The sequence below is a fragment of the Penicillium paradoxum genome (assembly GCF_028828445.1).
Source record: "Penicillium paradoxum strain IBT 22861 chromosome Unknown utg000003l_segment0_segment0, whole genome shotgun sequence".
Lineage (NCBI taxonomy): Eukaryota > Fungi > Ascomycota > Eurotiomycetes > Eurotiales > Aspergillaceae > Penicillium > Penicillium paradoxum.
Window position 1 is genome coordinate 1,747,043 of NW_026643181.1, and position 21,511 is coordinate 1,768,553.

At 49.0% G+C, this 21,511-nt stretch overlaps 9 protein-coding genes across 9 annotated transcripts; 3 read left to right on the forward strand and 6 right to left on the reverse strand.

Annotated features, from left to right (window-relative positions):
* Positions 1–132: 132 nt before the first annotated feature.
* N7457_002569 (palmitoyl-(protein) hydrolase) lies at positions 133–1,172 on the reverse strand (the record flags this gene model as incomplete). The annotated part of the gene is made up of 4 exons (XM_057173615.1): positions 133–235; positions 292–680; positions 866–956; positions 1,093–1,172. 4 exons carry the CDS (start codon positions 1,170–1,172, stop codon positions 133–135), a joined length of 663 nt encoding a protein of 220 aa, XP_057033766.1.
* Positions 1,173–1,390: 218 nt separating this feature from the next.
* N7457_002570 (uncharacterized protein) lies at positions 1,391–2,849 on the reverse strand (the record flags this gene model as incomplete). The annotated part of the gene is made up of 2 exons (XM_057173616.1): positions 1,391–2,748; positions 2,819–2,849. 2 exons carry the CDS (start codon positions 2,847–2,849, stop codon positions 1,391–1,393), a joined length of 1,389 nt encoding a protein of 462 aa, XP_057033767.1.
* Positions 2,850–3,255: 406 nt separating this feature from the next.
* Positions 3,256–3,989, reverse strand: N7457_002571 (putative GPI anchored protein; the record flags this gene model as incomplete). Its single annotated transcript, XM_057173617.1, has 2 exons — positions 3,256–3,510; positions 3,573–3,989. 2 exons carry the CDS (start codon positions 3,987–3,989, stop codon positions 3,256–3,258), a joined length of 672 nt encoding a protein of 223 aa, XP_057033768.1.
* Positions 3,990–4,783: 794 nt separating this feature from the next.
* Positions 4,784–5,360, reverse strand: N7457_002572 (copper transporter family protein; the record flags this gene model as incomplete). The annotated part of the gene is made up of 2 exons (XM_057173618.1): positions 4,784–4,898; positions 4,951–5,360. The coding sequence occupies 2 exons, from the start codon at positions 5,358–5,360 to the stop codon at positions 4,784–4,786; spliced, it is 525 nt and encodes a 174-aa protein (XP_057033769.1).
* A 312-nt stretch (positions 5,361–5,672) lies between these two features.
* Positions 5,673–7,808, forward strand: N7457_002573 (ferric reductase family protein; the record flags this gene model as incomplete). The annotated part of the gene is made up of 2 exons (XM_057173619.1): positions 5,673–5,833; positions 5,882–7,808. The coding sequence occupies 2 exons, from the start codon at positions 5,673–5,675 to the stop codon at positions 7,806–7,808; spliced, it is 2,088 nt and encodes a 695-aa protein (XP_057033770.1).
* Positions 7,809–8,819: 1,011 nt separating this feature from the next.
* N7457_002574 (CAZyme family GH55) lies at positions 8,820–13,603 on the reverse strand (the record flags this gene model as incomplete). Its single annotated transcript, XM_057173620.1, has 11 exons — positions 8,820–9,733; positions 9,790–10,374; positions 10,427–10,918; positions 11,014–11,785; positions 11,837–11,984; positions 12,038–12,105; positions 12,149–12,317; positions 12,365–12,456; positions 12,516–12,667; positions 12,726–12,783; positions 12,839–13,603. 11 exons carry the CDS (start codon positions 13,601–13,603, stop codon positions 8,820–8,822), a joined length of 4,215 nt encoding a protein of 1,404 aa, XP_057033771.1.
* A 1,122-nt stretch (positions 13,604–14,725) lies between these two features.
* On the forward strand, positions 14,726–18,626 carry N7457_002575 (CAZyme family GH18; the record flags this gene model as incomplete). The annotated part of the gene is made up of 8 exons (XM_057173621.1): positions 14,726–14,753; positions 14,795–14,856; positions 14,908–14,934; positions 14,995–17,394; positions 17,451–17,739; positions 17,788–18,044; positions 18,093–18,197; positions 18,258–18,626. 8 exons carry the CDS (start codon positions 14,726–14,728, stop codon positions 18,624–18,626), a joined length of 3,537 nt encoding a protein of 1,178 aa, XP_057033772.1.
* Positions 18,627–18,994: 368 nt separating this feature from the next.
* N7457_002576 (uncharacterized protein) lies at positions 18,995–19,885 on the reverse strand (the record flags this gene model as incomplete). The annotated part of the gene is made up of 1 exon (XM_057173622.1): positions 18,995–19,885. The coding sequence occupies one exon, from the start codon at positions 19,883–19,885 to the stop codon at positions 18,995–18,997; it is 891 nt and encodes a 296-aa protein (XP_057033773.1).
* A 1,019-nt stretch (positions 19,886–20,904) lies between these two features.
* On the forward strand, positions 20,905–21,482 carry N7457_002577 (uncharacterized protein; the record flags this gene model as incomplete). The annotated part of the gene is made up of 3 exons (XM_057173623.1): positions 20,905–20,916; positions 20,966–21,328; positions 21,396–21,482. The coding sequence occupies 3 exons, from the start codon at positions 20,905–20,907 to the stop codon at positions 21,480–21,482; spliced, it is 462 nt and encodes a 153-aa protein (XP_057033774.1).
* Between the last annotated feature and the right edge of the window lie 29 nt (positions 21,483–21,511).

The window sequence follows — 21,511 nt, forward strand, 5'->3', positions numbered from 1 at the left end:
CGTCTGGTTGGTCTTTTGTGGTTTTGACTGATATCTAGACCAGACGAAAGCAACAAGAAGTATCATGAATCCCACAACCAGGGTATATCCCCATTGTCCACCAGTCGTATTCCTGCTTTGATCGTGGTCAAGTCATAAACCAGCGGAAGTGTTACCTTCCTCAGCTGGGAGCACCTTCTCGATGAACTTCTCCAAATCATCGATTTCCTGGGGATCGGCCGAGTGGCCAAGATCACTGCGAAACTCATATCAGCAAACTATCCAGCACCTGAAATCGAGAAGAGAACGTACGCGTATTGGTTGAAGGAGACATTCTCAAGACCAAGCGCCTTGAGCATCTCTGCGGACTTCTGTCCATAGCTGAATTGAACAATATCGTCATCGAGTCCGTGACCCATCCAGAACGGAGTCTTCTTGTTCACCCAATCTTCAGGCACGAAGTTCTTGATCCGGTCGCTCAGAAGCAAGTAGGATGACAGACCAAAGACACCACCCAGCTTCTCCTTACCTGTCACACCAGCGAAGAGCGACATCGCACCACCCTGGGAGAACCCGCCCAGGATGATACGCGAGGCCTTGATACCCTTGTCCATCTCCTCCTTGATGAGGGTGTTGAAGTAGTCACGGGAACGGAGGATACCTGCCTCATCTTGGGTGCGGAGGTTGTCTTCGAGGTCCAACTATATCAAAAAAAATATATGTGAGCGCTGCCAAATGATTATATGGTTCGGTGGGAGAGGGATATGGAGGCTTACATCGCGGCCGAGCTTGGTAATGTCATACCATCCGGGCATGCTCATGCCAAAGTTCTAAACCGTACTGTGTCAATTGCTGCTAGCTGTGTCATATTGTAAGGCGCACATACAACAGTGATCGGGATCGCGGGCGCATTGGGGAAGATGAAGGCCACCTCGTCGAACTTGCCGCGACGACGCCAGTTCTGGGCGAGAGCCATCCTATTCAAACTCGGTTAGGCACAAGACTCGTAGACTGCGTAAAAGTTTGGTTGGTGTTCGCATACCATCCGGCACCACTAGATTCCAACATTGTCAGTTAATATGGTCGTCTATCATGCTTGTGAATTGCACTCACGTGTCGCCCAACCCGTGGGCCATGATGACGGTCGCGGTGTGCTTCTTAAGCGCCGGAACAATGAAAGGAGCGCGAGCCATCTTGAAGAAGTTTCTGCAAAATGAGATTGGAGAAAAAGAATAGAGATACAGGAACACCGGAATGATCCCTCTCTTTGTCCCCCCGATTCTGCCGCCGAGGTTATCGCAAGCTCACCGCCTACCTGATAACGGTCTTGGACGATGAACGTTGTAGGTGGAATGTCTCATTCTATACATTAAACATTATACAGGCTGTAAGTAATAACGGACCGCCTCAATCAAACCGTGTCGAAAGAGTATAAGTCCTGCTTAATCGATTCAACCATCTCATTGATGAGATCCGCCTCCACAACGCCTTGCTGCCATGAGATAGCCAACGACAAACATCCATCAGCACCGGTAGCAGCAGAAACCTCAATGGCATTGCCCATCACACTAGCGCACTGTGAGAATACCACTCCAGCGATAGAAGGCATCTCGGTATCCGATTCCAGGATCATCACCCCAATATTCGACACCTCAAAGCTCCTATCGCGCTCCTTGCCGATCCTAGACAAACAGAGTTCCTGCTGGTAATCATCGACAAACTGCAACAGACTCGTGGTAGTATTTTTGCCTTTCATACTTAGGACAGACTGAATCGTCTTGCGGGAGCGCCTGGCCTCATCCCATGGGAAGGAGTTGATAGCCGGTAAGACAGCTGACCTGGAATAGCTCTCTTCGTAGTCCTGAACCCAGACGCCCATCGACTGGTCCGTAATGCCGGGTAACCAGCGCCGGCTTGAGAGTGAGCCAGAGCAGGCGAGCCGCGTGAATCTGGTGGGGATGTGTGCGAAGATAGAGCGGGCGACGATCGTCTGCAGAAGTGCGGTGATCGTTGTGCCTTCTTCTCGGCAACTGTTTCTTACTGTGGTGACTAGTAGCTTGGAGAATGGCACGAGCCGCAGACGGGTTTGAGAGGGGCCCGTGATCTTGGAGCCGGTCCATAGACCCGAGGGTCGTCGAGAATAGATCCTTGCCTGGAAGAATTTCTTCGCGAGATAGGATAGAGATAGGGGCTGTGAGTGCATGTGCTCAATGGTTGGCAAGAGGGGGATATGCGGTGGCTTGATGATTGATTTGGTTTGCTCCGCTGAAGTCATCGCCCCCATGGCTCGTAGGAAAGTGTGGTGGAAGGCTTTCCCTGAGGTTCCATCGCCAATGGCGTGGTGATATACAAACGCTGCGGTAAATTGCCGCTCATCTTCTATATTAATGAGGACACCGAGTCTCCAGAACGCCCCTGGTGTCTTGAATGGCGTGTTGTGCTGGGTCGCAAGTAGGGTTTGCAGGTCAAGATCTGGTGCTGGCTCGCCATTGGCTTCAGTACCCAACAAGCCTGGCTTCCGGTCCTGAAAGGAGACGACTTGGTCAAGATCGATCCGTGGCAATCGCACAAAATAGGGCTCTTGTGTGTGATCGTCTGCCACGATGGCAGATAGCGACGGATGTTCTGCGATTGCGGCCTCGCATGCCTGGTATACATAGTCTTTGATAGGCAGGACATATGATTTTGGTAGGAAATATGTTGCTGACACGGCCACGTTGAGATAAAATCCAACTTGGTGGCGTGACGTTGAATATTGTTCCAATCGGCCTGACTAGCATTAGACATCGTTGACTTTCGGAAAAGGTTCCCGATATTCTTTTGACAGGCCTCTACTTACCAACGGGGCGCAGTATCTCAAAGTTCTCCATGTTTAGCTATACTTCGTGGCCTAAAAAAGCTTCCCCTTGTGCGTACTTGTCGGATGTTCAGAAGGCGGATAAAGTAGCCTGGTTTATTTTTCTGGTTGGTACATAGCTCAAGATACCCGCACACGTGCAAACTTCAGGATCTTTATTCCGAGGAGTCACGTTTAGAATTGTAAAAAGACGAACTTTTCTGCACCTCAGAGGTTAATGAAGGGAGTTAAAAGACTAATTCTATTTTCAATTGATGTATACTAACGTTAAAGCAGATAACAGCAGAATGGAAGAAAAAGGCCAAGGTTCTGTGCATTATCACGAGTGAGAGCATAAGAATATGATGCCCTTCCATCCGTTATGGATCGCTAAACTCCGAGGACAAAGTGGAAAACAGCTGACAGTCTGAAAAGAAAATTTAAAGAACAGCAATGCCACCAGCGATAGCAGCTCCAAGCATACCCCAAGCAGCGGTTTGCATAGGCACAGCAACGCCCTTAGAAGAAGCAGTAGTAAGGGGGAAGCCACTCTGGGCTTGGCCTTCGCCGGTAGATTCGTTGGCATTGCGCCTAGCAGAGTCCTTGGGGAAGGCAGTGGCAGCAAGGTTGGTATTGTTGGTACAAGTAGAGGGTGTCTGGTAGGTGACACTGGAAGAGAATTGGATATCGGCACACTGGAATGCATCAGTATATTTTGTCAGACAGCGAGAATAGATAAGGGTGGAATCAGGCATACCGCATAGAGGCCACCCGTTGGGTCACCGTTGGTCTGCACCTGGAGGGTAGCGTTCATTCCATTGGTGAGATTACGACCGATTAGTTTCTCATTGATCTCAACATGAGGCAAGCAGAACTCCCCCAGACCGTTGACTTGGAAAGTTGGCGTAAGGACAATATTGAAGTGGTCGCCGGGATCGTTGCCTAGGGCGAGGAGAACCTCGACGGCAGTTTGGGCGTGGTGCATCTCAAGAGCGACGGGGAATGAGCCACCGGACAATGGAAGCTGAGTACGATTGGAAGATTGGCCCATCCCACCACAGGGGAATTTCGTCATAGTGTCCGAATTGAAGCCGCGGGACGTGGGATAGATCAGCCTGAAGTGTGCTGTGGCCAATGGGACGATGGCCGTCAAGGCAAGGAAAGAGAACTTCATGGTGTGTGATTAATCAGGAAGAGCGGAGCAGATGGGAAGTGAAACGGGAAAATGGCGGAAGATAAATCCAAACTTGGGCTTCGGAACCCTTCTATACGAGGTCTACACAAACCCAGGGAGTTAGCGGAACCTGAGCAAGAGATCCACCCGTCCACGAGAGCCCGCTGGAATCTGAACATCGGGAATCACGGGCCTTCGTTGAGTTTGTGTCGACTTCGGAATTTTCCGACAGCCCTATCCTGGTTACTGATCTCATGGGCTCCCACGCTCCGCAATGAACTCCCTTGTGCTTCGCTTCCATGTTATGACTGGAGAAATATGTGTGCTACTACGTACACTGTAAAATAGATTCAATCGGCTTGTGGACAATCGTTTCACACTGTGCGGAGTATCTAATGGCATGGACTTGCCGTTTTGGTCCGGAGTATAGGTGAGGTGCTTGGGAATTAAAGCCTCACGCTAGCGTGGAGAGTGGGGAGCTACCCGAGAGGCTAGCCCGGATCGGGTTAGTAAATTAGCTCAATTCCGCGCAGGGGGCTTAGTCATGGGACTGCATGCAGGTTTCGAAGGACCCTCAAGACAACGAGGGAGGGGTTGAGTAGATGATAGTAGGGAGAAGAGAATGAGTTTAGAAGAGAGAGACTGAACGTAATTTGAGAAGAGAGGTTAAAAAGAGGCTAATTGATGTCATAGTATCCCCAAGCATTACTCCCAAGCGCCAAACGTATGCTGCCCGAGGCCATAGATATGACCATAGATATGACCAATTGCGTGAAAGTCAAGAACAAATGTCATCAGTGTCCGTGCTCATTAGTTTGAATGAAACGCCCGACTGCTAGCTCCCCGAGGAATGCCCCTCCAAGCACCGAGCAAAAGTAGCCGATGTTCATAGTCATGACAGCCAACATGCTAGAAACGATATTAGAATTCATCCGAGCAAACGACGAGATTAAAAACGTACAGCAGATAGGATACACCTGCAATGCACAGAAAAAGGATTGCTCGCGGCAGATCAACGCTGAACCGCCATGGAATTGGCCCATGACTGATATTGCGCACCACTTTGACCGACTCCTCAACGCCTTGCGCGGTGACAAGTGATGCGATCTTCGCATCCGGGTCGGCATCAATCTTGCCGGCCTCGGTGCTTTGACCAGCGACAGTGATATAGCGTTGGTTCAAATGCGTGGCAAGCCAATGTCGCTCCATAGTTGCTTTGAAAGCGATGAGGCATCGGTCGATAATAGCGAGGATAATCAAGAAAATGCAAGTACCTGCAAAGCCGCCTGAAGATGATGGGGTCCAGATATTAGAGAAGAGTGGTGTGTCGTGAGTATTCCTGAATACCATATCCATGCTCATAGAGCCCATTGAGTGGCTCATGCCTGAGCCCGAGCTGGTACTGCTCATATCCATGCCGTCCATGATAACAGAATCAAAAGAATCAAATAGAAAGAGTCAACTTCTAGAACTGAAGAACATAAAAAGGAAAGAGATACGAGGTTTCTTCCCCGATGTCTGCTGTCGGACGCATTGGGTAACCCACGGATCCCCCGAAACGGAGCCCACATGGCGGATCCACTGAGCACAGTTGAGCATAATATTGGTCATCGGCCCTGTTATTGGCGAGCATCTACTTCACTTCATCTGCTGAGGTCTTCCCGTTGTTTTGTCTTCAACAAAATGTCAATGTCAATGGGCGACATGCCTGCGGGCTCCATGTCCATGGGCGATGGCATTCCCAGTCTGTTCACCCTGCAGAAAATGTACTGGGCTGTCGTGGGAAGTGCAATCGGCGCAGCAACTCTCGTCAATGTGATGGATAAAGTGACTGCTTGGCATCGGTATGTTCAGTAGCGATTGTCTACCTGTTGAGGACTAACAAAACATAGCCTGCGCGATTCTTCACTCACCCCCGCCAAACCAAAATCACTATTCTTCAGACTTTATGCTACCATCACAGCAACAACCCGTGAAGTCAGCTATGCTACTTTGAAGCCTATCAAACTCGGATCATGGACCCTCCATTTCCCATCCCTTGGTCCTGTTTTGATCATGCTTGCCAACTTGATTACAGTCATGGTCCTGTGCTTCTACAAGCTGGATACACTGAATCCCTGGAAATGGGAGAACGTGGGCTACCGCACTGGCTTTATTGCCATTTGCCAGCTGCCACTGATATTCCTGCTGGCAGGTAGAAAGAACATAATCGGGTTCTTGGCGGGCATGAGCTATGTCAGTTTGAATTGGTATCATCGCTGGGTCGCTCGCACGCTCTGGCTGACTACCACCATCCACATGGGCTTCTGGTTCCGGAACTGGGGTCGCTGGCATTATATCACCTACCAGCTTCACAACGATCCGTTGACACAGCGTGGATTTGCTGCTTGGGTGATTCTAACTTTCATTGTGCTCACTTCGTTTGCTCCCATCCGCCGACTGAGCTACGAGTTCTTCGTCATCCAACATCTGGTTACATTTGTTGGGTTTATTGTTGCTGTGTGGATGCACGCACCAGAGGAAGTCAAGGTCTGGGTATGGATTCCAATTGGCCTAGTGGTCTTCGATCGACTTGCCCGCTACACCTGGGGTGCATATACAAATTTGGCCGTTTTCCATCGAAAGAGAGAAAAGAATTCTCTTTGGACGCACTCGGCTACTTTTACTCCACTGCCCGGAGATGTTACGCGCGTGACTGTCGAGAATCCCGGCGTCAGATGGCAACCTGGCCAGCATGTCTTCCTTACTTGTCATTCTATTGTTCCATTGCAGTGCCACCCATTCACTATTGCATCCATCCCAGAGGATAAGAAGATGGAGTTCTTCATCCGGGCTGAAAACGGGGGAACAAAACGGTTCTTCCGCTATGCATCGAAGAGCAATGATGTGTTTGGAGATGAGCAAGTGATGGCTAAATCCGCTCGCACAATCTTTATCGAGGGGCCGTACGGAAGCATCCGGCCTTTGCGTCAATTTGATAGTGTCATCCTGCTGGCAGGAGGCATGGGTGCAACATTCACAATCCCTCTCCTGCGGGATGTTGTGTCGGCTTGGAAGATGGGGAGCAGCAGTAGCAGCGAGCAGACTTCCACTCATATCGCTCCTCTAACAGCTACCAAGCGGCTACGCTTTGTTTGGGTCATCAAATCCCGCTCTCAGCTGACGTACTTTGAGTCTCAACTACAATGTCTGCTGGCAGACGTGGAAACATGTCGACGCAAGGATCCAACATTCGATAGAGAGATCGAAGTAAGCATTTACATCACATGCGATGAGAAGCTAGATCCGCCCACCGCTATCATATTATCGCCCCAAGCAAGGGATATCCTTCCCAAAGAGGAGGAAAAAATACTTCCCGGAAAGGAGAACGTGTCCGTTCATTCTGTCTCTGCAGAGTCCACAATATCAACCCCAGGCCCAGTGCTTGCAGGCCAAGGCTGTCTCCCCGGTGGAGGTTGCTGTTGCACCACGCAAATCGAGGACGAGGATGAAATTACCAGTTGCGCCTGTACCTGCGTCGGCCCAACACCTGTTCAATCCGAGAAAGCTGCCGAATATAGCAAGTCGGTGCAATCTCATGAGTCTACAAATGGAGCAATAATTCATCCTAGCATTGTCTCCGGTCGTCCCACACCGCGAACTATTATCCGCAAGGTCCTGGAAAAGGCCGAAGGAGAAAGTGCCGTCGTTGTGTGTGGGCCTCGGGGTCTAGCAGATGATGTCCGTTGCAGCGTGGTATCTCTGAGTGATGAACGTGCTGTGCATAAAGGCACTGGCGCGCAGGGTATCTACTTGCATGTTGAGAATTTTGGGCTGTGAAGAGAAAATACTAAGCGCTGGCGTTTATTTCATTCTTCTGTGTCTGAATATGTCTTTTTTCTCGCTCTTTAGACCTCAGCCCTGGTCCCGATCAGCATAAGCAGACATGATGAGAAGCATCCGCCAAAGGCGAAGTTCTGGTGAACTCGAGAGATGGAAATCTCGAGAGCTCTCCAACATACCGTGGTGCGTTCAAAAAGCACTAAATGGGAAATCAGTCAATTGTATTTCACAGTTGGAATGCCTTGCCCTGCTTGGCATTCGGCTGATCTCGAAAGGAGCGTCGGCATCACAGCGCAGTTGGGCGTCTCACTATCATTGGTCCTGGGGTATCTAGTGGATTCGGGAGATAGAGACAGTCGAACAACATAGTGCCCCTGATGATAGACTAATTGCCGGTCTTCCAAAGGAAGGTCAGCGCACGCTTAAGTACATTGTGGATCAGCCGACCCAGGTCGTGCAGGCAGTGATTCGCACTGCGAGAGAGGGGGCTTTATCTTCCTGGCATCAACAATGTCTGGGACCGAGGTCCTGAGAAAGCCCCTATCTTGCTATCTCGTCCTTATTCAAATACTATGACTCTAGAAAAGCGATTACGCCGTCGAAAGATAGTATTAGGAATCATAGATGAATATATTATGATGGCCTTACCTCTAGGAATATGTGATGTATATGGCATTGTGAACGTATCCCCTTCAGATCAGGGAGATGGAGGGTGTATTTACCGGGGTTAGAGCTATGATCCACATGAGAGCCGCGTATTACCCTAATTAGATATATCGACCGGTCTATATTCATTGTCATATGGAGCCTATATCTGCCACGGTAACCGATATTCAAGTTCCCTTTCCCTATAGTGAGCACGAAGTGGGATAATCATGCCTAGTATTTTCTTAGTCTAGAAGCAGTAGTGCGAAGCATAATGATCAGGTTGCTATTTGAACAATTACTCTAGCGGGGAACATGAGCGAATAGCACGACATATTTGAATGCAATATATGGCTGAAAGTCTCAGTCAAAATCACTCCCTTCAAAGTCTTCGTTCCAGCTATAAATTGGCCCGGCACAGTAGGCATTCCCAATGACCAGCTTCTCTCCACAGTTATCTTCACTCAAGGAAGGGTTCACCTCCAAGAATAAGCTCCAAGGGATCTTGTTCTGAACACATATCGTCGTGCAGGTTTCCTGGGGATCAGCGCTCTTTACCACATGCCACCTGCCACAAAAGGGTGTTGTACCTTCAGCGACGGTCGCATTTGCAGGAGGCGGGCGTTGCGGAAGGACATAGCCACCATCAGAGTAACCAGGTGTTGTCGGGTCCTGAACTGGGGCAGTGGTGTTGGACTCACCGGACTGCGGTGAGAGGCAGATAACATGTCCGTACGCAATTTCACTGACCATCTGAAGGTTCGAGCAATCGTAATTGATCCAGGGGTTCCATTTCCTCAAGGAAAATCCATCTTTGTCTCCGACGCCTTGGGATTTCTCAATTGACATGCATGTATCGTCGTCTTTAATTGTGTAGACGCTCTCACATTGGAATGGCATACATAGCTCGGTCCCGACGGCGATATTCTTGCACTCGAACAGGTTGTCGTGCCCAATGAACAGAGCGGCTGATGAAACGCTGTAGGCGGTGGCAATTTTGTCGCAGGTATCGCCGGCCACGGTTGTGTATCTGATTCCTGATGCGCACGACTCTGGAGGCCCATATGGATCGACGACTGGGTACAAAGAGTCATGAATACTCGTGGGGATGTTGGTTCCGCACTTTGAATTGATGGTCTCCAGTTGGGATTGGAAGTTGATATCATATTCAGAGTAGGGCGTTGACTGCATCTTTCGATAACGGTCAACATGGCAAGATGAGCAGAGCTCGGCTGTAGGCATGTTGTTGAAGTCTGTGCTGAAGGTACTTATAACATCTGTACATCATTTCATTAGAACTGTTCAGGTAGAGTTGCAGAGAATTGAACCTTACCACCACAGTATTTACCAGTCGTGGGATCCTTAGCACAAGTCTCATTCCATCCTGCCCAAATGTTCCCACCTTTCGCGTTCAAGGGAAAGTCATTTTCATCCGCAGCGCAGTTGGTTGAGACCTGGTGGAACCAAGTCTCTATAGAAGTTCCGCAGCTTGGACTGCAGATCAGATCACTCAGGGTGTCGTTATCCAATCCCCTTCTCCATCTAGGCTCTTGGAACTCGTAAACCCCATCTTCGCAGTTGACAAGCCGAGTAAGAGCTGTTTGGCAAGCAGAGGACAAAGTTGACAAGAATGTTGCTTGATATTCGGCGTCGTAAAGATAGAAGCCCGGGAAATCGCGCTGACCGATAATGTCTTTTGCTTTGCGGAACCATCCAAGTAAAGACGACATGTATCCATTTCTCGTATCTTTGGCCCAAATCCCAGTCTCCCCAAGTGGGCTGATGGATTGGACGATTGCCTTGGTTACAAGATTGAAGATCCAGATATCGCTGCTCTGCTCGATATAAAATGCTTTTTCTTGGCAGTCGTTTGTTTCTAAGCATTTTTGAGAGTAGGAGTTGAACCAACTGTAGATTCCTGGAACGGTCAGCAACAGTCCGATGTAAACCCCAAGGGAGGAATGACATACCTGCACCAAGCATATAGATTGATTCCGAGTCAATAATTCTGACTGCCCATGAGCTTGTACAAGTTTTGCACTCGCCGCTTTCCGGATCGTTGGGGAACATTCCCAACTTGAAGGGCTCTGGCATCGGAGGAGTGGGTTGAAAGTAGGGGGACTCAGTCTGTATCATTCCCATAACCAGATTCTTGGCTCCTGAGAGTTGATACTGGTAGAAAACACTGTGCTCTGAGGCCGTACCGTACATCCATGTAGGTCCCTGGCTCTCAATGAGAATGCCGCGAGCCACATAAATATCCACTTGATCCTGTGTAACTTTATCAAGGTCGTGATCCGCAACCCAAGCCCAAAGGTTCTCGATATAAGCCGAAGCCGACTTGGTGACACGAAGAAGCAGTGATCCGGCGATACACTCCTTGTTGATAGATGATGCCCCCTTGGGGCATTTATCAGACTGGAGCTCAGAGCCGATAGCACCACCGACGCGGAAGTGGGAATCTATTTTCATCAGTTATCCGGTAAACAAAATGGAACGGTCGTGGATTGGTGGGTAATTATTGCCAGATGTTGTTGCGGGGAATAAGGAGACTCACCCCAGAGACCCGCAGAGCCCTGTGTCGACTCGTGAACATTCCACTCCATCAGTACAGCACCAGCTGTGGGCCCAGATGTCGTAAACATCATATTTTGGATTTCAAGAATACCAATATCCCCTTCTTTTCCCACTTGCACGGCGACGTGGGGATTCTCGGCATCTGCAAATTTGGTACCAGTCGCCATAATCTGCGGCCAAACCTGTCCAATAATGCGAGAGCCAAGAGGGACATGGAGAGTATCCTTAATCACATAGACACCATAGGGGAAGTAGACAATCGAAGACATGTTGGCAGCGGCAGAGAGAACACTATTGAGAGCAGCTGTGTCATCTGTAGTGCCGTCACCCTTGGCACCGTAGGCCTTGACGTCGAAAACCTGGCCGCCGCCGATATCAAGGTACTGAGGACGGCGACGGGCGAAGAAGTTGGAAGCTCCGTTGGCATATGCCTGGCTACCAGTAAGCACGTCCTTGCGGTCCAAAGTTTGCAACTGCTCTTGTTGGGCGAAATGTAATCCGGTATCATCGTGGTAGGAACCGAACCCCCACGAAGAAACAAGGATTTCGTCCCCTCCAGCTAGGAGGGGCTCAGTCCGGGTATCGGCCATGATTGCATCTTTGACGTTGAAAAATCCCACATTTTGAAGCAAGACTGCCGTGGAGTTATCTGAATACAGCGATGTCAGGATACCCGTTGGTGTGTTGGCGATGATGGCATCCACCAAGATAAAGGAGCCAACCGATTGGCCGATACTGGCTACACCTCCAGCCTGATTTGTGTCAGAAACAACCCATGAGACTTGTGGAAGATGGATACTCACGCCGCCGGTCACAACAATTCCATTTTGGCATGATTCGATGACCACGTCTTGCATTGTCCACGCCCAGTCCCAGTGGATCTGAAGTGCAGTTTTGCAATTCACGAAAACAAGTTGGCTAGTGGTAAACTGCTGGTTGCCCAGATAGGCACTGTGATTTATCAACATACAAGGTCTAGTTATTGGGCATCTGGAGACACCTACCCGAAGTTTCCACCGACGAAAGTCAGGTTGCTCATGAAGCCGCCGCTTCCATTTTCCATGTAAATACCCTTCACTGTCAGCTTATTACTAACATCAAGGAGGGTTAGATACCTGCTGTGTGTTTCCACTCGCTTGGGACATATAGAACTCAATGTTCTCAAGGGTGGTTCCTTGAGCAACTTGCCAATGAATGGCACAAACATATGCATTGGGATCTGTACGGGTGATGTCCATTTTGAAATTGCGCACATTGCGAAGGAAGTTGTTGGTGTTCAAGTACCTAAATGTCTGTTAGACAATCATATCAAACTGAGGATTAGTCCATACCATTGCTCTTGGTCGCCGACATAGACGTCAGAGGTGATAACTCCCAGTCCAACAAAGCTTGCAGCAGCCAAGATTGTGGGGTAATCGATAGGCTAGTTGCTTTCGAGTCAGTCAATTGCTCTTATCAAGAGAAGAAAGGGACCAATCATACGTCTCCTAGAAATTGCGTGTTGTAATACTGGATGATCGGACTGCTCACAAGGTATGACCCAGGAGGAAAGAATACTACGGCCGGAAAGATCGTGCTGGAACCGCAGTTAGCCCCACAACGACCACCTTCAGAGATGGCCTTGTTGATTGCCGCTTTGAGAGATAGAAGGATCAGTATATACGTGAAGCTCGCGTTTGGCTTTTGTCTTACCGGTGTCGTCGGTCACACCGTCGCCCTTGGCTCCATAGTCCTTCACATTCCTCCAGACCTAATGACCGTGTGATTAGATCTGTGCATAGGCAAATGGCAAAGGGACTGTTTACCTTATATCCTGCTGGAGCGAATGGACTAGCCCCATTTTGTTGGAGGTTGGCCAACCAATAATCAGACCCAGTGGCGGCTCTCTTTGTAAGAGTATGATCTTCAGACTGTAGACTGGATCCAAGCACGGTCTGTTCATCCGAGACGTATTCAAACAATCCATCGGGACGACGAAGCCGCTGTGGAGGGCGGTTCGTATCGTTCGATTTGGACCTATATTCTGCGTGCATCTTGGCCGCCAGTTCTGCCTCCTCGCCGGTGGACGGGGTGGGTGGTACAGACTCTGCCAGGATTCTCGCTGCATCTGCGAGATCTTTTGAAATTGTATAGGCAAAGCTCTTGGCGGCGCCATTCTCTTCGCGCTTTTCTTTGGATTCAGACTCAGAGGTATTTTGCAGAGAGTTTAGTCGAGATACAGTCTCCGCCGAATAATCCAACGGAGGTGCATTTATTCTCACTCCAGTCACATCCTTTGCATCTGCCATGGCATATTTGTTGAACTTGACATTATCGACTCTTAACTTGTTAACAACGGCCAAGCCTTTGAGGGCTTCGGCGACCTTGATTGCGGCATCGGAGGATCCAAATTTGGACGTGCTGGAGGCAGTGGCAAGAGAGCCTGATGTTGTGATTGAAACCGAGGTAGACTTCTCACGATTGAAGTGCCGATGGAGATGGCCATGAGCATCGTGGGCGTGACTCGCCCATATGCCAGTGACCTGGCATATAAGCAGCAGCCAGCGTAGGACAATATTTGCCCCCCGCATTTTGAAGATAGAACGTTATCAAAATGTATTTCGTTATGGGGAGTTCTCGTCAGAGAAACCCCGAGAAATAAGAAGGCGGCTTTTACTTGAAATCGCGGCCGCAGGTAACATGCCAGGTGGGTTCTTCGTTAACAGTAATCTCCGGTGAGCTACTGGCAAAGTCACATCGCCTCAGCTAGTTTAATGAAATGTCTCATAATTAAAATCCCGTTGACTCTTGCCAAGCTTTTGCCTCCAAATGATACATTTCAGGATCTGCTCGCCATTTGGTTGGTCTCCGGTGGCGTCCGAACGCTTTGCTTAATCAATCACTAGCCCTATCTTAGCAGGGTCTTAGTCGAACGCTTGAAGAATTAGAGGCTTGGAAACGCTTGGCAGCCTTCAGACCTACGTGGTCTGTATGCATTGCCTAGTCCGGCCAAGCCCCCGGGTCAATCGCTAGTCAAACATCTACGCTTGGCAGGCATCACATTTGGCCCCAATTTTGAACATTTGAGCCCTCTCAGGCTTTTGGCCCCGGTTTAAGGAAATTTCTTCAAAGGACCGATGTAACAAACCCATTGTGATAGCCAGTAATGTGTCAATTGGACCCCATATAGGAATGAAATGAATCGGAGACTGTCCGAGTTAGGCTAGATGTCATTTCCCGCTGTCTCATATTGCAACTTTCCGAGGTTCCGGGCTGCATTGTACTATTGGCTTCTATGAATATTCTATAAGATACTCATTCCCTCTCTTTTCGGCAAAGATGCAAGGCATACGGTCAAGATGCTGGGAAAACATCTACTCAGGCTGAGTATACTCCTGTGTGCCTTGGCACTGCTAGTCCTGGGAGAAGAGTGCAGCGCAACTAAGCATTGCGCTACAGGATGCTGGTAAGTTGCATCTGCCGTAAGATGGGAGCTCGCTGACTTTTGGTTCTCCATCAAGTTCAAAGGACGGCTTCTGTGGAACAACCACAGAACACTGTGGTGAAGGATGTCTGTCAACCTGCGATTATAAGCTTGGATGTGATGCAAATAATCCCTGCGAGGAAGGCTGCTGGTAATGATTACAGTCCTCGACTTGCTTTCTTGATCCATTGTTAATTGAAGTTCAGTAACAACTTTGGTTTCTGCGGACATGGCCCCGACTTCTGCGACAAAGATGTGTGTGTCTCTGGGTGCGACCGCAAATCTGAATGTGATCCAGGGTTTGGAGGAGAATGGTCAAAGGGCAAATCCTGTCCTCTGAACGTGTGCTGTTCAGACTTTGTAAGTCCGGGGTTTTCATGCTGTAAAGTAATGCCGACTGATTGAATACAGGGTTACTGCGGAACAACCAAGGAATTTGTAAGGAAAGACCGGTATATCTCGATGGTTGGCCTATTGATTAACTTCCTGATCACTTAGTGCGGCAACAAAACCGTCAAGCACGAAACCTGCTCCAAGGATAGCTACATGTCCAGGGTTGTTGGCTACTACGAAGGATGGGCCACACGGCGTCCCTGTCATGATTTCTGGCCAGAGCAGATTCCACTCGGCGTCTACAGTCACATCAACTTTGCATTTGCAACCATCGATCCAGATACATACAAAGTGACACCATCGGATAAGCGGGATGTTGATCTCTACAAACGATTGACCTCCTTGAAGAAATTCGACAAGGACCTGAAGGTAATGATCGCTATAGGTGGTTGGACATTCAACGACCCTGGTCCAACTGCCACAGTTTTCTCAGATCTGGCCGCCTCTGAAGAGAAACAGAATAAGTTCATTGCTTCTTTGGTCTCCTTCATGTCCACCCATGATTTTGATGGTATAGATCTCGACTGGGAATACCCCGAAGCCGAAGACCGCAATGGCAAAACAGAGGATTTCAAAAATTTCCCCAGGTTCATGAGCAGGCTGAAAGCCGAGCTGAACAAAACCCCAGGTCGAAGTGAACTTTCTATCACACTACCAGCCTCCTACTGGTACCTTCAGCATTTTGACCTCAAGGCCCTCGCCAAACATGTTTCATTCTTCAACATCATGACTTATGATATGCATGGCACCTGGGATCAGGGCAATAAATGGACGGGCGCGTTCTTGAACGGTCATACCAACTTGACAGAGATCAAATCTTCCCTCGAGCTGCTTTGGCGCAATGATGTGGAAGGTGATCAGGTTGTTATGGGCCTTGCATTCTACGGACGCTCGTACACTACCCAAGGCTGTGTGGAGCCTGGGTGTGTATATGCCTCTGGAGGTCTTCCAGGACCATGCAGCAAGGAAGCAGGCATCCTGCTCAACAACGAGATCATGGACATCATCAACAAGAAGAATCTGACGCCAAAGCTGTACAAAGACGCCACAGTCAAGGTTGTCACTTGGGATGATCAGTGGGTCTCTATAGATGACCGAGAAACCTTGACCTTGAAAGCCAACTTTGCTCGTGAACAATGTCTCAGTGGCTTGATGGTTTGGGCAATCAGTCATGACACCCCAACGGCAGACTTTTCCCAGGACCTGGCAATGATTTCAAACCGCCAAGTGTTAATGCAGCGGGCCCACGTTGATTCCGACATCATCACAGAAAGGACGAACCACAAACAGTGCCGCTGGAGCAATTGTGGAAAGCCCTGTCCTGGAGGGTGGAAAATGGTCGAGCGGACAGACAAGTGGAAAAGAGGCAATCCTGAATACATGATGGATGCGACACATTGTAACGGGCTGGGCATCCGGTCTTGGTGTTGCCCTCCTGATGCCAAGCTCCCGACTTGTGGCTGGTACGAGTTCAACGATGGCAATTGCAAGTCTGGATGTCCGAGTGGAATGACTGAAATTGGCTCCACAACAAATGGATGCAAAGACAAATACCCTCCACAATATCAGTCGGCCTGCTGTACCGTGGAAGACGATTCCGATAAGGAATTGAGCAGCATGGCGCTGTATAATAATTGCGAGTGGGGGAAGTTCCCCGAATGTGGTGATGGCAAGTGCTCCGGCTCAAAGTCGACTCTTTTAGGAGAGTCCGGGCAAGGAAGCGGCGATATGAGTTGTTACTCTGGAGATGTTTGGGGAAAGCACTGGCCAAGACACCACCATTCATTGCGGAAGTATTGCTGTGATGCAGAATCCAAGAGCAAACGCTTTGAAAACTGCAAATGGCGGAACGATGTGGGCCTCATGACGGTTAGCCAAATGTGCGTATCTGGATGTCCTGATACTCAGATCCGCGTGGCGATGGATGGCTACAACGAAGGATGCTACCATTCCGGTGCTCGAGCATACTGCTGTGACGCCGTCAGCTACACAGAGACCACACGCATTTCCGATGATTTGCAAGATTTCAAAGATGCACTCATTGACTGGACAACCAATGTTGAGTGTGTCAAGAATACCCCCGGCCTCTCCAGTACCAATTCCGTCAGAGTTCGCGAGGACAGATGCGAGATCATCGCCTCGAAACTTCTCGTTTTCCAGCTGACTGCGATCTTCACGGGTTATATATCGGGGCAAACCAAGCATTGGGATCGTCTGTGCACTATTTGGAACGACTCCGTAGGGGGAATGTTCGAAAATCTCAATACCGACACGATGCTTCCGAGCCTGTTCTCGAACAGGACCTATCCAGATTTCTACCGCGATGGTTACGAGGGAACCGCCAACAAGATTTATAACTTCCCCGATGCGTACAACAGGCTGTTCGGCGAAAAGCCCCCATCCCAGACATGTGCACAGGACCTGTGCAATTATGGCGATGGATTGTGTGATGCAACTGATGACGAGGACAGTCTCTCCAGGCGCGACCTCGAATGGCAGCAAAAGGTATGTCAACTATCTCGAACTTGCTAGTTGACCAACTAATCATCTTGGATATACAGCATCATCCGTTTGGCCACCTGCAAACACGTGCCAAGGCCGCCAAAAAGTCGATCATCTGCAAAACCGTGGATGGTGTCATAAAAACGATAGAATACACAAGATTCGCCTATCCAGGCCCAAGTGATTGGTTGCAAGAAGGTGTCCAGAAACCATCCGCGGTGAAGCAGAAGATGATTGAAGAGGCCGTAGACCTCGATGATGCTGAAGATTGCGGCAACTGTGATGTGCGTCAACGAGAGGCCACCAAATCAGAGCTCAAACCTGATACCGGAAAGCCTCAGATGAACAGTGAGTACTTCTTGTGAAGATTCATGGCACACTGCTGATTATCCGTAGCCGATCATCCGAATGAGATTAAATTGATACCCAAGTTCATGCTATGGGCTATTTTACCGGGAAATTGTGATATTGATTGCGAATTTCTTGTCAATTTCTTCACACAGAATGTCATTCCGAAAACTGCACCCAAGACCCCACACAACAATCAAGTCCTCCAGAAGCCTATCGACAGGATCATGGAGCAAATTGGAAGCAAAACCAATTCTGATGTGTTCCGGCTGATGCTTTCCAGTTTGAACAAACTCAAAGGCGATGTAGGTGTTCTGATGAATCTTCATAAGAGTGGCACTAACTTGTTCCAGCTTTGGAGTTTTGACAGCGTAGATAAGGGATCGCTTTCTGCGGCCGCATGGGAAAAGATGCTCGAGAACGATGATCCAAGGCAGGCCTTGACCATGCTGCGAGATGTAAGACCTATCATTCCCCCGGCTTTTGTCGCCTGTTGAATTGCTACTGACTCACTCAAGGTAATTGCCGTCTACAATTATCAAAATTCTCCAGAGGTCATCTCACGATTTGCTCTTGTCTATGCCGGCATTCGCGAGGAGTTAGAGCGTACATCGATGGAATATTTCAACCAAGGAGGACCTGGAATTGACCTTGCGAACTGTTGGGATCGCTTCTTCGAAATCCAAAAGAACGAGATGGTTGAATTTGGGAGAAATTACGTCGTGAATGGAATCCAAGATATGGCTGACCGATGGACCGACTACCACACGGACAAAGGGTTATGGGTTCAAACAACTCTTGCGCAACTGAGGGACAGAATCTCGGATATCTTTATGCAAGATTTCGCCACGGATTATATGCCAGGATGGGACTTTACCTGGGACTGATGTTGACCAAGACGTTTGTGTTGAGAAACTGGGCTCTTTCGTGGACACCTGGTTTTAGGTACTTTACTTTCAATCCAATGGCCGTCTACACACTTTTAGTCAACTCCAACCTCACTTTGGTCCGGATGTCATTAGAAGGGTCTGCCGTACTGATTCAAGTACATGAGTCTTCGCCATTCCCAAACTATGAATTGTTTTAGTATCTCTCGACGAGAAACCATGGAGGTCGATAAATGTGCATGCTCGTGTCAGAAAAGTTGGATCATTCAATGTTTCATCCTTTGTACACAATTTGCGGAGATGTTTGTAGCCTCAGTAATCTGACGCTGGCTTGATCTGACAACTCAATGTTTCTCATATTTTGATCTCTATCGCTGTGCTTCGATGTATTGGGCCTCGGTGACGCTTTCTCCTTCACCCAAGAACCTTGCGGTAGATGAAAGAAACATTTCTTTCGACTCAATCGTCGAGTGCGGGCCATCGATGTAAATCACCTGGGTCGGATTTTCCATCACATAACCATCCCATTCCCGGTGCGCCATCAAGTCTTCACAACTGTTCGCAAACTTGAATAAACAATCCAAATGAAGACGAACCAGCCCATGATAGCACGGTCCACATTCATTCTCCGGATCTTCAGGGTCGAATTCAGCGTCAATAAGGTTCACATATCCAACCATCCCATCGGGGTCACGTCCATGATGTGGGCGTTCTAGTTGATGTGCCAGAGGGGAAGATTTCTTCGGCAGCGTACTAGCCAAAATAGACCGTATACATCGATCGTCGAATAAAAGACAGTACATTATGCGAGGGGAAGAATGCAACACGGGGAGACCGTGACCTTCCACCCATTTTCTGTGCCGATTGCGAATCACCACTTCCGACGCCCCTTCCAAAGCCGGATCTTCAAATATGACATTTCGGTAGCCCTGCCGGGCCTCATATATATGACTTTTCCCCGATTGGAACCACCAGCGCTCACTATCCCCCAGGTCAGCTAGGCAGGCTTCGTCGAATTTCTCAATAGCTCTGGCCCAGTCTTCATCGCATGTCTTGGCATAGGAGGTGCGATAGATAGCAAAGCCCCATGGCCACCCTCCGGGCTGAAAGGACTGAAATTTCAAAAACTGCGGGCCATCGCTCCAGTCTGGCAGTGGACGCTGCCGTATGCTTCGCTCGGATTCGGTGTCATTAGGGGGATCGCCGGCTGGGTGCCATATGGTAGACCATGATTTGTCATGAAAGATTTTCAGGTCCATGTAGACGAGATATTGGACTATCAGATCAGACACTCAAGTGCCCGGCTTCAACAATGGGGATGAAGATGTAGGAGATTATGAACAATGTGGCGCGTGAAACAAAAAAAGGGAAGAAGGCGCAAGAGAGAGGGTGTACCGTGTACGTCTAGCTTAGCGTGCCAAGTATTCCGAGTTGGGCAAACTTGAATCGCGCCATCCGCCTCGAGATCAGTTCCCATTCTGAGATTGTGAACAATATGCCATTGAGATCTAGGTCTATCAGTGATCTTCTAAAGATGCATAAGGTATGGTATAAACATGGGTTGTTTTTATATATGCGTGCCCTGCCACGGGCTTGGCATAAAATTACATAATCATTTGTTCATAAATCGAATCAGCACTGAATTTTCATTATAGATACCACCGGGCAGACCTTATGGAGTAGAGGTTAAAGCTATTCGGAGAAAGCTTACGGTCAATAAAATTCATATCACAAATCACCTTGATCATGCAATGGCTCATGATCACGGAAGTCAGGGTACTCAGGGACCCAGTCTTCGGTGATCACAAAGCGGCAAGAGGTGAGCACCAGAACGGGGAATTCAGTCTCGAGTGCCAGGCAGTTTCCGGTGACGACGTATGTAAATCAAGGAACTTTTGTACTGTTCATGTCCCAACCTTGGAGGTCCAGGAAACGAGCATTGATCCCCAAATATAAGTCGTTTTCTTATTAGTTGTGTATCTAGACCTTGACATGCATCGGAAAACCAATGTCTCACCCAATTCCACATCTCAGAAGAAAAGCAATTCTCTACTATGTAACAAAACCAATAAACAGAATAGTTAAGCATACCTAGTAACTGACTCATTCTCGGACCAACGCACCCTCCAAACCCCCGAGACAACCCGGGCGAGAACATGACATCATCCAAACCAGGAACCTTCCAAGCTCTCTCATCTCCGACTACCACTCTACACCATTCCACCTCTTCCACCACCACCACCTCCCCATCTCAATCACAAACACCAATATCGCCAAGATGTTCCGCTTCGTACGCAAGCCCCCAATCCCGCCTATATTCCCAAACTAACAAATCCCAGAGCAAAACCCTCGACCCAATCACCCTCTTCCACTCCCCCTCCATCCAAGCCTCAACCCGCACGCTCAACATCCTCAAACAAGCCTCCTCGACCGCCAGCGAAACCGCCACAGAAGACCAAGCCAGCGACCACTCCCAGCACACCAAGAAGCAGCGCGGCGAGTTCGAGCTGGAAATCACCACCTCCCCCCCAACGGCGGATCAGCTGCGCAGTATCCTCGATTACATCTCGCCGGTCAGCGGTGTTGGCGGCCCCGGTGAGAAGGTGACATACGGGGTTGCGGAGCTGGTGAAGGGCGCGAAGAATGCGGAGGAGGCGTTGAAGAAGTTTAAGGAGGATAATGGGGCTCTTGTTAGACCTATTGTATGGATTCCGTTTCTTCCCTTTGTTTTTCTTACAGGGGATGGTTTGCTAATGACTGCTTCTACAGACTGTCGATTGGGTCAATGGCCGTGCTGTGATTGGAGACAACGAGTCCGAGATTCTGCGCATGGTGCGCCAGCTTCCTGAGAATTAAAAGGGATCGCGGGTTTGTAACACGACACG